The following is a 14,438-nucleotide window of genomic DNA, read 5'->3' as shown; positions in this document are numbered from 1 at the left end:
CAACTGGAAGAATACCTCAAGTTAAGGCAGATTCAACCAAGTTTCTCACCTTTTGCTTCGCCGGTGATATTAAAGAAGAAGAAAGATGATACTTTTCGAGGAGCTAAAGTGCCTAATATTGCCATTCGAGGAGCTGGGATCTTGTTTTACGGGATCAGAGAAAAGACTAAGGTTGTAGATTGTTTGCATCGTCTGATTCAGGCGATCGAGTAGTTCATCAGTTGGTGGACGTTGAACATCAGCGTGGCGCATGCTCTGATACCAAATACAACATCCCAATCCGATTTCTTTCAGCTTTTCATTGAATCACGAGCACAGGCACTTGGTTTAGCCAGGCCCTGAAAGAAATTCCTTAAAGTGTAATACAAATCTTTCCTGTCGATTAAAGAATAGCCCTAGCTATAAGTTTCACCGAGTTCTGACTCTGATCTTCCATAAAATTTCAATGTTGTAAAGCCTGAATAGTATTACATTTGGTCCCCATTTGATAGCCTAACATGCCTTGAGCTGAAATTAGAACTAATAAAACTCTTTGCTGCGATCTTAAAGAAAGAAAGTGTGAACATCACAGCATACATGTCAGACTTATCCTAATCTAGCCTCTATTGCTGATCACGGGAGCAGCACCATAATTCTCCTCCCAGCCAATTCTTGCTAAGGCTCACAAGCGAGGCAGAGATCTACGTTACTAAAATCCACATGAATCAAATTCTTCTCTTCTCTCTCTAGCCTTAGCAAACCCCAAATCCCTAGATAGATCTAGATGCCACATGTCATCTACATAAGGCCTTCCTAATGCAACATTTCACCCCTCTCTTGGGATGCATTTAATTCCTTGCCCCTAGGCAATATCTCAGCACTAGGCCCTTGGTCTTAGATCTATCTAGTCTGGTGCTATCAGCCCTCACCTAGGACCTTGACATTAAATCCCTCCCGATCATTTACATGAAGCGCATACACATATATTACAGAGATAGATCCTTTAAGGGAAATGTCGACTGATTCTTCCGAGGTCATGCTACCTCGGCTAGAGCGTAACATTCCTTCCCTCTTCAGACATCAGCGTCCTCGATGATAAAGTCTGGGAACACTCTCCGCAACTGATATACGGATTCCCAGGTAGCTTCGGATAGAGGCTGACCATGCCATGCAACCAACACCGTGGGTATCTTTTGATTTCGTATTTGCATTGTTCCTCGGTCCAGGATTCTTGTTGGTTTGCGCCTTGCAATATCCTCTATCTCCTGAAACAAAACCACACCTTCGATTAGTGAGTCACCTGTATGTAAAAATTTCTTTAAACGTGAAACATGAAAAACCGGGTGCACCTTACACCCCTGTGGCAATTCTAATTTATAGGCTACACTGCCTATTCTCTTTAGAATTAACCACGGCCCACAGTATCGAGGTGATAACTTAGCACACTCTCCTGAAGTCAACGACTTCGAGTGCGAAGGAATTCTGAGAAAAACTTTTTCTCCTTCTTCAAATACTCTTATAGACCGATTTTCATCCGCATACACCTTGGCTCTATCCATAGCCTGGCGGATATTAGCTCTCGCAAGTGCTAGCATCTCCCGCATCTGAACTACAAAGTTCGCGGCACTAGGCACTTTCTGAGGTACTCCAACTATAGTCGGATTGGCTGGTCTATAACCATAGTTCAGTTCAAACGGACTGAACCCAGTAGATGAATGTTTCCTATCATTGTAGGCAAACTCCAACAATGGCAACCACTTGTCCCATGTATGTTGCCTCAATGACACATATGCCCTCAGCATATCTTCTAAAGTTTGGTTGACTCTCCGTCTGACCATCCGTCTCAAGATGATCCCCACTACTCATTCCTAACTCAGTCCTCAGTGTCTCAAATACCGCTGTCCAGAAATGACCGGTAAATCTGACATCTCGGTCTGACACTATGGATCTAGGTAATCCATGCAGACGGAATATGTCTAATGAACAAATCCGCCACTTGCGGGGCACTAACAGACTCTCTAGTCGGAATGAAGTGAGCCATCTTGGTTAGACGATCAACCACCACAAGGATAGAATTATATCCTCCTTGTGTTGCAGGTAGCCCTACAATAAAGTCCATGGAAATGCTCTCCCACTTACTTAGTGGTATTTCCAAGGGCTGTAAAAGTCCGGGTGGCTTCACCCGCTTGGCCTTACTTACTTGACACGAGAAACACCGTGTCACATATTCATGAATATGCTTTTTCATCTTTGGCCAAAAGAAATCTCGCCTCACGAGATCATATGTCTTCTCGACACCTGGATGTCCCGCACACGGGCTATCATGGCATTGTCGAATGACTCTCTGCCTGAGATCATTCTGACAAGGTACTACAACCTTGCCATTTCTAACTAGCATACCATCCCTTATATATATGAGCCTTAGGCCATAAGCTCTGGACAAACTCGTCCACCTTTTGAGTTTCTCTGATCTCGGTCATTAGAGCACTCTCTAATACCGTGAAACTCAGGTTGTGCATAATGCGAGACAACGCATCAGCTTCCTTATTGTCTTTTCCTCTTCGGTACCGAATCGTTAAATTAAACTCCTACATGAGCTCTGCCCACCTAGCTTGGCGGCCCCTCAAGTCAGGCTGTTTACAAAAATGTTTCAGAGTATCATGATCCACATCCACATAAAACTCTGAACCATACAGATAATGCCTCCATGTTTTCAAAGCATGGATAACAGCATACAACTCCAATTCATGAGTTGGCCAATTCCTTTGAGAGGGAGAAAGCTTCTTGCTTTCAAAGGCTACTGGCCTTCCCTCTTGAAGGAGGACTGCTCCTACCGCAATGCCACTCGCATCGGTTTCTAGGAACAACGGTTTTTTGGGATCAACTATTTTTAACACCGGTCCTGAGACCACAGCTTGTCTTATGGTGTTAAAACTTTCCTGTTGATTCTGTCCCCAAACAAAAGGTACTTTATCTGAGGTCAGATCAGTCAATGGCGATACTATTCCGGAATATCCTTTGATATGCCTTTTATAAAATTGGACAAATCTCAAGAATGATCGCAACAACGCGGTCAGACTCTGAGGGATTGGCCAAGTTAGTATCGCAGCCACTTTCTTCGGATCCATTTCTACCCCTGTGGAGTAATTATGAACCCTAAATACTCAAGCCTAACCAGACACAGTATAGTTTTCTTCTTATTCACATAAAGACTGGCTTTCCTCAAAGTACTGAACACTATTCTTAAGTGTTCACGATGCTCAGTAACACTTTTACTGAATATCAAGATATCGTCAATAAAATGTACTACGAACTTTCCGATATACGGACGTAGTAAATCGTTCATAAGCATGACGAAGGTCGCTGGAGCATTGGTAAGTCCGAAGGGCATTACCAAAAACTCATAATGACCAAACCTGCTCCTGAAAGCGGTTTTATGCACATCCTCGGCTCTAATCCGGATCTGATGGTAGCCGCACTTAAGATCTATCTTGCTGAAAATCACGGCTCCATGTAGTGCATCTAGCAAATCATCAATCCGAGCCATCGGATACCTGTGCTTAACAGTGATATTATTCAATGCTCTGTAATCTATACAGAGGCGAAACGTATCATCCTCTTTCCTCTTTAATATCACTGGTGAAGCAAAAGGTGAGAAACTTGGTTGAATCTGCCCCAACTTGAGGTATTCTTCCAGTTGCCTACGCACCTCCGCTTCTTCAGTAAAACTCATTCTATAGGGAGGTCTATTTACAGGTTCTACCCCCGGGATCAGCTCAATCTTATGCTGAACTTTCCGCTCTGGAGGTAACCCATAAGGTAGTTCATTCCTAAAACATTCAGAGAACTCCTCTGTTATAAGATTAGCCAGCTTGGCCATCTCACCACTTTGCGTAACATCAGTGCTAGTCGAAGAATCATCCATCGACTCTACCGATGCTGTGCAAAGGTACAAAAACTCTACTTGAGCCTTTTTGATTTCCATCACGGAAACCAACGATCCCTGAGGTATATCTCTTTCACCTCGCAAGACATAAAGCACATCATTCATCTTGAATTGATATACGTGCTTTTTCCAATCAATGGCTGGATTCTTCCTAGAATGCCACGCCATTCCCAGGGCTATATCCGCATGAGCAAGCTTGGTTATTTCAAAATCAAGCTTCTCAGCATAGTCCTGAATCCGAAGCTCCAACTGGGTAACCCTTTGGTCCCATACTTCAGTTGAACTTCCATCGGCCATCCTGACTGTATACGCATAGTCAGATGGACTTGTCTTTAATTTCAGCCTCTTCACGAGCTTGGAGTTAATCACATTGTGAGTTGACGCTGAGTCAAACAACACAATGACATCATGACTGGCCACTTGCCCTTTCATTTTGATTAACTCCGTATCATTGAAGGCTGTATACCCCGTTGCTGCGGGCTTAGATAGGATGTTATCAGGTGCACTCGTCACTAACTTAGTAACAGACACACTAAACAAACAAGGTACTAACCTCTGAGAAGATCCCGCTAGCTGAATCTGCATCTCTTCCGCTCTGGGACTTCCCTGCATCTCCACGTCGCACTCTGAGATCACCATCTCAGCCATCCGACGATCTTTATTACGTGGACAATCTCTCCACTGATGAGGTTGAAGGCAACCAAAGCATAAGCCTTCTCTCCTCGCTTTTTCCCGCTGTTCTGGGTTCAAGGGAGATTTAGACCAAGCCCGAGCTGCCATTGGAGTTACTTTCCTCTTCGCTCCAATGGTGGTACTTGGTTTAGGAGTTTCAGCCGGTCTCGCCTGCTTGGCTTGACCACTCGGCTGCGAACCACTCCCTCTACTAGCCCACTTCTTCTTAAACCCAGATTTTTTTGGATACCCATACTGGGTTCCGACCTGTGCAAACCCACTTGGCTTGCTGCCCTTGGCATCCTCGTAGTTCAGGGCTACAGCTATTGCATCATCTAGCGTGTTCGCGTATTTAGCCCGAACTTCCATTTTTATTCGATCATTCAATCCAAATATGAAATCTTTCACTTGGATTGATTGAGGCAAGGGTTCGTCAACCTTCATTACACTCTCTCGAAACTTATCAGTGTATTCTGCCACTGATAAATTTCTCTGACGAAGGTTCCTATATTGATCCCAAGCTCGGGATGCCTCGTCAGGAGGTAAGAAGTGTTTCCTGAACTCTCTTTTAAACCCCTCCCAGGTAGTGGATGCTATGCCATCTTTTTGTTGTTTAATCCACCACCGATCCGCTGCCTCACTAAACATATGGGTGGCCTCGCGGATCTTTTTGATGTCATTTCTGATCTCACAAATGGCGAACGCCTCGTCCCATTTGTGTAACCAGGTCTCAATGACATCGGAGCTACGGTCGTTCATCCGACCAGAATACTTTTCCGGTCTGTAATTGGCAATATTTGGCAATTTAGCCTTCCTAGGCTCGACCGTATGGACACTAGACTCCAGTTCCATTGGAGCCTTTCCCTTCTCTTCTCGAGAAGGTCTGGCAGACATAGTCTGTAACGCTCTCCTAAGTTCAGATTGCCCTGCGTTGGCTTATAATTGCTGCGCTAACAACTGTTGCAAGGCATCCTCCAGCAATGCAATCCTGCCAGATAAAGTGTGAGCTACTGGGCGCGATCCCTGCTGGGTCGGCCGGACTCTGATTCACCAGGGTCCCTCCTGGAAGCCCCTTCTTCTGCTTCCATTTAGTTCAATAGGTGTTTTGTTTTGGGGGTTTTTTTTTTTTTTTTTTAAACACCCCTAGAACACTGTAATCACAAGCTGACACAATTCAGTGTACTGACACTCTGAACACAATTCCCTATACTAGAGAATTCCTGCAATCTGACATGCACACTAACTACGCACTTGACACAGGCATATATTCAAATCCCGCTTTTCCCTATACTAGGGAAATTTCTGCAAATTAACTCAGACTCAAGTATACAGGCATCTGCACAGGCATAATCTGTCCCTATAGCATCGCAGACTAGAAACTCATATGCAAGCAGAGCATCACCAAACTAAAACAAGAGAAGAAAACACAGCATTGACAGAAGTGACAGAGAGCCCCCTGGTCTATGAACTCCGATCGAAATCTGTCTGAAGGAATCGAAAACTGGCACGGGTCGAGGCAGCCAAATATTCCGAAGCTTGTGGGTCCTATGCCTTCGTGCTCGCTGCGCCAAATCCTGACTACGTGCTCACCTGAGCAATTTGCTCCTGCTTCGCCGCTCACGAGCTGCTGCTGCTCCTTGAACTTTCCGTTCATCTGCGAATAGTTCCCGGACTGCCCACGTCGGAAGGCCTCATAGTCATCCGTAATCTCCGATTGCATATGCGCCAGGGAAACAGTCGACAACCGTATTTATGGCGTAGACCGACGTCAAACGACCAGTCCACGTATCACGCCACGCTCGAATTCGTCGTCTGCTTTACAGGTCTTCCGTTTGATCGTAGACCACGAATCCCCTATCTTCTCCACGCCAATCGTTCGTCGTCAGCACAGCTCCACGTGAGCGCCAATCATTACGCACATCGTCAACCGCGTCGGATCTCCCTCGACGCTGGTCAATAATCGTGCGGCCTTTTCGCTTGCCTAGCCTGTTCGTCGTCACCGTCGGGTGATTCTTGCCTAGCTTGTTCGTCGCCACCGTCGAGTGATTCTTGCCTAGCCTGTTCGTCGTCACCGTCGGGTGATTCGTCACCAACACTCCACCTTTCCCCTTTCGTAAACTAGCTCTGATACCAATTGTCAGACTTATCCTAATCTAGCCTCTACTGCTGATCATGGGAGCAGCACCATAATTCTCCTCCCAGCCAATTCTTGCTAAGGCTCACAAGCGAGGCAGAGATCTACGTTACTAAAATCCACATGAATCAAATTCTTCTCTTCTCTCTCTAGCCTTAGCAAACCCCAAATCCCTAGATAGATCTAGATGCCACATGTCATCTACATAGGGCCTTCCTAATGCAACATTTCACCCCTCTTGGGATGCATTTAATTCCTTGCCCCTAGGCAATATCTCAGCACTAGGCCCTTGGTCTTAGATCTATCTAGTCTGGTGCTATCAGCCCTCACCTAGGACCTTGACATTAAATCCCTCCCAATCATTTACATGAAGCGCATACACATATATTACAGAGATAGATCCTTTAAGGGAAATGTCGACTGATTCTTCCGAGGTCATGCTACCTCGGCTAGAGCGTAACAATACAAATGTGTATAACAAGAACTCAAGATGCCTTGAGCTGAAGTTAGCGATACTAAAACTCTTTGCGGCGATCTTAAGAACGAGTGTACATCAAAGCATACGAGTGTTGTATAACAAAGATTCCAGTTCAAGGGGTACCTCTGCTGCAGATAGACCCGTCTGATTGTTATCCATACTATCTCAACCTTCACATGAAAGCTGTAAAAGAAAATGCAAATTACAAGGCAGCAGAGAGCTTACTTTTTTTTTAACAGAAAAAGGAAGCAGAGAGCTTACTAGAGAGCCATCCCGCGAAAACAACTTAAGCTACCACATGCTTACTGCCACACCTGAGAGAGCCTTGCCCAGGACATGTTATCTGCAAGACAATTTATAATCCAACTAGCTTCCCAGTAGCAATGCCCGTGAAAACAATGGCTCCAAACCATCTGTTTGATACAAATCTGGCAGACCGGCCAAAAGTACTCATTATTTATTCCCTTTTTTTTTAAGACTGAAAGCAACACTCACAAAGATGCTCAGCAAAAGTACTTATATGAAAAAGGGTAAAGAAGTAGTACTTGAAGTTGCAATCAGCACGGTCCTGAAGGTCAACTGTTAAAATTTGCCACAACAAATGGCCAGTTGCAGCACACATACTAATATAGAAGGGCAATCCTGTGATGAAACTATAAATAGTTAGTGCTCATACAAACATTGACACTCACTGCCTCTCTTCACACCTGTCCATGAGTCTCACTCTTGTCCACTCAAAGCTCTCAGGGACAGCCTGAATGGTGAGTGCCCTCCCGCCCCAAAGAACTTAAACTGCTTGAGAGAACATTGTCAGAGTAAAACTTCCAAATGAAATGGACAAAGTTTGGTACTGCGAGCCAAGTTATTATCATGGGTGTAACTCCCTCATCGCACCAAGAATCCTAGGCTGTGGTAGCCGCTTAGCAATGCTTTCACTTTACTGCATCCTGATTTGAACCATAGTGTGATTTTCCTCTCTATACATAAGAGGTAAGGAATTTCCAAATTATTACCAAAATACCCTCTGAAAAGCCTATATCCCCCTGCCCGCCCCCCCCCCAAACGTCCCCTCACCAGGCTTTTCAAAAGCCTTGGTGACATAAACACAAATTTTCCTAACAAATGGCAGGCAGAACCAAGACATACCAAGACCAGCATTATAACCAGCTAGGCAAAGTGAGCTGACACATGCGACGCCAAATCCTCCCAGCCAAAACTTTGTTTCATTGCCAAAGTACAAAGCAGTTGACTTCACACCAACCTTGACATCATCTTCCTTGTCCTGCATCACGCAGTAAAATTATTGATTTTGATCAACCCTATCATACTGTGGAAATCCACATAACTCTTCTGAATGACAGAATCAATATAGAGTTTTAACCAGATCTCAGATACGCAGTCAGAAGAACATAGTTACAGCCCGGCCATGTAACCAAAAGATAACATTTCAAACAAAGGGAAAAGAAAACAATCATAAAATAAATACATATGTGTGTATGTGTGCATGTGAAAGTGTTCATGTATGCATCTTACATACATAGGTGCATACATAAATGCATGCATACACATACAGAGATACTAGCTCCCTTACATAATACATAAATAAATGAATACATACATGATGTGTGAAGCATGTCTCCTAGTGCATGCATGTGAGCACACGTGGCTTCCCCTATTATACAAATTGAGATTTTGTTTGCATGAAGTAAAGAGGAGGAAAACCCTCTCTCTCTCTCTCTCCCATCGAGTGACATTGATCGTCCAGTCTCTAGCCGCAGACGTGACAGAGACTCCGACCCCACGACCGCAGCACGACACACGAGACATCGAGGGGACACACAGATCACTCTAGGGGACCTCCCGTCATTGTTTAGACCCGGGATACGTCCCACGGGAGTCGCAGTGGCTCTGGTCTTGCGTCGAGCCTCGTCCAAGAGACTGAGACGCACGGCACCCCTTGATGGGCGCCAACGTCCCATCACCGACATTGCACCAGCCAGGACGACATGACATACGGAGGATTCCGCTCCGCTCCAATCCTTTTCTTTTCATTGTTACATCCAGATGTATTTGATTATGTATGATCAGACTTAGGATTCAGCACGGGTGATGATGCCCGTTTCAGTAGCTCCACCCTTACTGTGATTTGTATCAGGTTTTCTTTCAGTCTCATAGACCCATCGATCTTCTGAAGACTCTAATAAAATTTCTCTCTCTCTCTCTCTCTCTCTCTCTCTCTCTCTCTCTATATATATATATATATATATATATATGCTTCCTCTTCTTGGAAGTGTCCTCTTCATCTCTAGAATCATCCTTCTTGGGCTTGCCCTATCCTTTTCCGGCTTTATCCTTGGCTTGTCATTGTTGTCTTTGTTTTAGAGCTTCTCCCTAGCTTCTTCGTGTAGCAGTAATGGATCCAACTCCTCAAAAGTTAGAGGTTTGGCCCTCTCTCCTACTGTCACAGTCGTAACCAAGCTCTTGAAACTCCGAGGCAGCATCCCAAGTACCATCAAGGCCAACTGGCTTGAGTCTAGCTTCTGACCAACCGATGCTAGTTGATCCCTCACCACCTTGACCTTCATCAATTGGTCATGTACTGAATCTCCTCCATCCATATCCATATTGTAGAGTTAATGCTGAAGAGTCAAGATCCGGGATGTATTATCTGTCTCATACAGATCCTTCAAAATGGCCCACGCCTCTACTGCCCTGTCAGTCATATGGATGTGAGGAATCACAGAGTCCACCGTAGTCCCTATGATCAATTACACGGCGTGGGCATCTCTATCCTCCCATGCTTCGAGTTCCTCTCCATCTACTAGTATAAGTATCCACCCCTTTTTGTCCACCATATCCTCCAGCTTCGCCTCCGCTCCCGTTGTCAGTTTCCACAATTTTCAAGCCACTAAATGACTTCGGATCTTCACTTTCTAGATAGGATAGTTAGTCCCATCTAGTTTACCGGACCCTCCAAAGTTAGGGATGGTGAAAGAAGGAGCTCGACAAGAGGAAGAGGAAGGGAGAGAAGGGGCTGAAGAGGCTTATGTTTCTGAAATCGACATCTCTGCTGCTAAACCACACAACAAAATCGAAAAGCAAACTCAACCGTCTCTAGGCAAGAACTCTATATAAACTTGACTGAACCTGAGTCACCCTCCTTCTCGCAAGGGCACAGTCCTCCAGTCGTGGAAGTCAATTCCCTAGAGCCTCTAAATCAGGGTCGTCCTTCAGCAAGGTCCCTGCCTTCAAGCTCCTACACTTGTGAGCCTCCTACTTGGGCTCTGATACCATGTTAGACATCGACCAACAGAGGATACGCACAGCGGAAGACTGATAAATAGCCCAAGAGCTCACACTGTGTGTAGGTGGGTGGGTGGAATCACAAACTTCTTCACTTAATGTGCTTCACATAAATGTGCAAACTAGCAAATAGACAATGATTCAAGCCAGATATAGAATCCACCAAAACAATATATTTCCGTCCAAAGCTATGGACACAATACAAAAGATAGATCCAGAGTCCCACCAGGATGTGGTCCTCTGATCTTACCACAAGGTTCCTTCTACTATCTACCGATTATCTCTAGATCTCTAAGCCTGCGTGCTCCACCTCGAGCATATGTAGACTCTCCATCCAAAGACCTCAGCACCTTGCTGCCTTAGAAGACAGCCTAGGCTCAGTCTGCAGCGCAACTCTTGCCCTTGCTTTGCCTCCTGGATGTAGGCCCAAAGGTGAGGTTGGTGCTGCTCCTTCTGCTCCCTGAACTGCTAGCTTGCTGAATGAAGTTGGGCCCCCCAAGGGGGCCCTTTTATAGGGGCTGGTAGCCCCCTATTTCCACCGACCATCCTAGGGTCTGCTGACCGACTTTTGCTGCTCCCCCACTGACCTGTGGGCTCCATAAAACCGCCCCCTCTAGGGCTCAAAACTAGGGGCCTTTGGCCCACAAAACTAGGGCACTAGCCCTCACATCAAGGCAGGGGCCCAGCCCCTAGGTCTGCCCCTTATAAGGCCTGGTTGGCTGGCTCCAACCACCCCAACCAGCCTCTCTCTTGGCTGACCCATATGCTGGTCTGTCCCACCCTGCTGCACCCTTTTCTGGCACCCTGATCTGCCCACACGTGTGCCTCAATTCCGTACAGATCCGTCCTGCTACTGACATCATCCCTGAGCTCATCACCTCTGCTCTCAAGTCCCTACTGCTGCCCTCTGCTCCACCTCATGCTCCTGCAGATCCTGCCTAACAGCCAGGTAACCTTGTTCTTTCTCCTCTCTTCTCTCGGCATATGCCCTAGGTCTCCCTCCCCCACGCTCTCGTCATTTGGGGGCTTACAGATGAGGAGGTGACCTTTCCAACAAACCCCACTTCTCTCAAGAAGGTAAACGCCTAACAGGTGAACACGGGAGCAAGCTTGTGGGAGTGACTTTTGGTTGTATGATTCAACCCATTGTCCAAGTTTTGGGACCAAAAAATGTATAAAATATGGTATATGGAAGCCCAAACTGAATTGCGATCAAATTGGATGCTCGTGTTCCAGATCTTAGCACCGACAAACTCTCTTTCAGGATGAAGGTTCATTAATTCTTCCAAATCGCTGTTGTCCTTGATCAAACGGATAATTCTTTGGATCATTGCCACGAAAGAAGTGGCAATCTTGGCTCTGATACCCCTGAAACCTTAACCACACCACAAACTCATCTCCAAGAACAAAACACAGCTGCTAGAGTTAATTCGCACCTTGGAAATAAGCCTGGAGCTGAATGGAAACTTCAATCGTAGTATGAAGGATGAATTGCATCACTTTGGAGCAAATCACAGATGGAAGCAGACCTCGTCTGGTAGCTGTGAACTTCAGACAGAGCATTAAAAACTCAATGATGAAGCTGGTAGGAGAATTGTTGTAGAGAGAGAAGATGGGAGAGGGAGAGGGAAAGAGCAAGATCACAACACTAGGCGCCACAAATCCCCCCCGGAGGGTCTTCATTGCAGTTAAAATCTCTTTGTACAAGGCGGTGAATAGAGTCTGGGTGCAGTTCTCAATACAACTGGGAGCCTACAGGCCATAGACTAGGCTAGCCAGCCAGAACGCATGTAATTTCTAAAAGTTGGGCCCTACTCTTCTTGCCTAAAATAGGCGCTCTCCCTTTCTCCAAAGTCTTGGGCTTTCCCCAAAAGCACATGCTTTTCTCCATAGAGTGGGGTGCCTTTAATGCTTTTAGCTCAAGTGGGCTCTTAATTAGTTGGGGCGCCACTTGTCTTGGGATTTTCTCCTTAAAAAGTGAGAAAATTTAGCACTCTCCAAAGTCTTGCACCTTGCACAAACAATATCCAACAGTTTAACCCATAAGAGGTTAGCCAAATGCATTGTTAGCAATATTGGCCTATAAAGGGCCTTGGTGTGGTCCTAACCCTCTCATAGTACCTTGGTAGTATGGAAAAAATTAAGAGGGTCAAGGAGGCCCTTGATGCGCAATGGACACGTGTACATGATTATCCCATAAGCATGGGATTCACATGTGGTACTTGGTATATAATGAAGAAGATCCTCACATCCTAGCTAGCTCTTTTTGGTGGATGTGGGAGAGGTTTGCGTGGCTATGGGACGGGGATTGGGACCCCCGCACCCGGCGCTTCTTTGGGCTGCCATGTGGCAGCCAACATATGGTATTAGAGTAGGCCGACTACCTGTAGACTGTGGCACGCGACTGCTGCATTGAAAGCAACTCCGTGCTCTGGACTATTGTGACTATTGTGTGCAGACACGAATTGATGGCAGCACACGAATTGATGGCGGTTGGCGCATGGAATTGATGGCCTCCATCAATGGGAGCTGCAGTTACTTGATTGGAGGACTCTTTCTGGGCGACCTCATGATTGGCCGTTCGGGCCCAGTGTGGGTGGACAGCGTTTGTTGGTGACCGGCAATTCTTGATTTGATTCGATTCGTGGGTTAGGCCCATGGGGGGGTGTTAGCAATATTGGCCTATAAAGGGCCTTGGCGTGGCCCTAACCCTCTCATGGTACCTTGGTACTATGGAAAAAATTAAGGGAGGCAAGGAGGCCCTTGATGCGCAATGGACACGTGTACATGATTATCCCATAAGCATGGGATTCACCTGTGGTACTTGGTATACAATGAAGAAGATAGCCCCTCTCCCATCCTAGCCGGCTCTTTTTGGTGATGTGGGAGAGGCTTGCGTGGCTATGGGACGGGGATTGGGACCCCCACACCCGGTGCTTCCTTGGGCTGCCATGTGGCAACCAACATGCATGCATCCTTTGTGGGGGTCCCCACAGTGTTATTTAACAAATGCCAAGCAAATGAAAATAAAACTTATTCTAGTTAACTGACGTCAACTTTCTTTGACCAAAGTCAATCTTAAAGATTTCTCTTTATTTCTTGAGAGAAGTTACAAATGATGTTGCCTTCCCCATCTTGACTTGGTTATCGGAAACCCCTTCTTAACTCTAGATGAAGCCTCAACCTTCGTGTTAACTTTGTTTTTACTCCTCCTCACCATTACAACCCCTAACAATCAAGGCATATCCTAACTCTAGATGAAGCCTCAACCTTCTCCCATGTGTTACCTTTTTTTTAACTCCTCCTTACCATTAATGACAAACCCCTAAACAATTAAGGCATCCACAAAATTCCACTTGAATCTATTCCTACCAGCTAGTTGTATATCAAGCTTTAGCACAACCTAGCTCTACTTCTCCCTTGCTTGAATTTCAACTTGAAGCCTCCATTCTTCTATCATAAGATTATGGGAGTCCTTAAGGCATTCATGCTCTAGAGCTTGTTATTCGAGGTTCGATGCTTTTATTTTTCCCTCCATTGCCCTAGAGCTCTTGTGAAGCAATTGGGCTCCCTCAACAATGCTCCTATCAAAGAAGCAAGATGGCTTACGGATCAATGGATGTAGCTCTGATCAATAAGGTTAGCTCAAATGGATGTATTATGGAATCAAAGATTTTGCCATTAATCAATTTCCACATTGTCATGTTAATTTATTCAATCAGGACACTTCCCAACGGAACCACTTATTGCCTTGGATGTTGGTTCCTTTGCAAGTCCATCAATTAGCAGTGCTTGGTTGGACTTCCTAGTTTCGATAGTCGGATGGCTTCACTAGTGGTTGGGTGGCTCACATCTTGTATACATGCACTGGGTGCCCCCCGCCTTGACCCCCAGTTGACTCCTAGATAGGCGATTTGTACAAGCTT

At 45.7% G+C, this 14,438-nt stretch overlaps 1 protein-coding gene across 4 annotated transcripts in view; it reads right to left on the bottom strand.

The window, feature by feature from the left end:
* Positions 1–338: 338 nt before the first annotated feature.
* PPT1 (polyprenyltransferase 1) overlaps positions 339–14,438 on the bottom strand; it is a 34,524-nt gene continuing 20,424 nt past the window's right edge. The window contains exons 6-10 of one of the 4 annotated variants that reach the window (XR_015542892.1): positions 8,356–8,491; positions 7,755–7,851; positions 7,524–7,637; positions 7,333–7,392; positions 339–507 (exon numbers count right to left, since the gene is read on the bottom strand). Coding sequence is in view for 1 of the 4 variants with exons in the window: in XM_087391540.1 (XP_087247666.1) it covers positions 7,565–7,637; positions 7,755–7,851; positions 8,356–8,491 (306 nt within the window). In the remaining 3 variants the exon portion in view is untranslated. Of the gene's footprint in view, positions 508–7,199; positions 7,393–7,470; positions 7,638–7,754; positions 7,852–8,355; positions 8,492–14,438 lie in introns of those variants that run through there. The other 3 variants (XR_015542893.1, XR_015542894.1, XM_087391540.1) reach the window with 3 other exon arrangements.

This window comes from Dipteris shenzhenensis, chromosome 20 (genome assembly GCF_047967505.1).
Source record: "Dipteris shenzhenensis isolate YYH24624 ecotype China chromosome 20, Dip_SZ_1.0, whole genome shotgun sequence".
NCBI classification, from domain to species: Eukaryota; Viridiplantae; Streptophyta; class Polypodiopsida; order Gleicheniales; family Dipteridaceae; genus Dipteris; species Dipteris shenzhenensis.
This window is presented reverse-complemented; position numbering and strand designations above follow the sequence as displayed.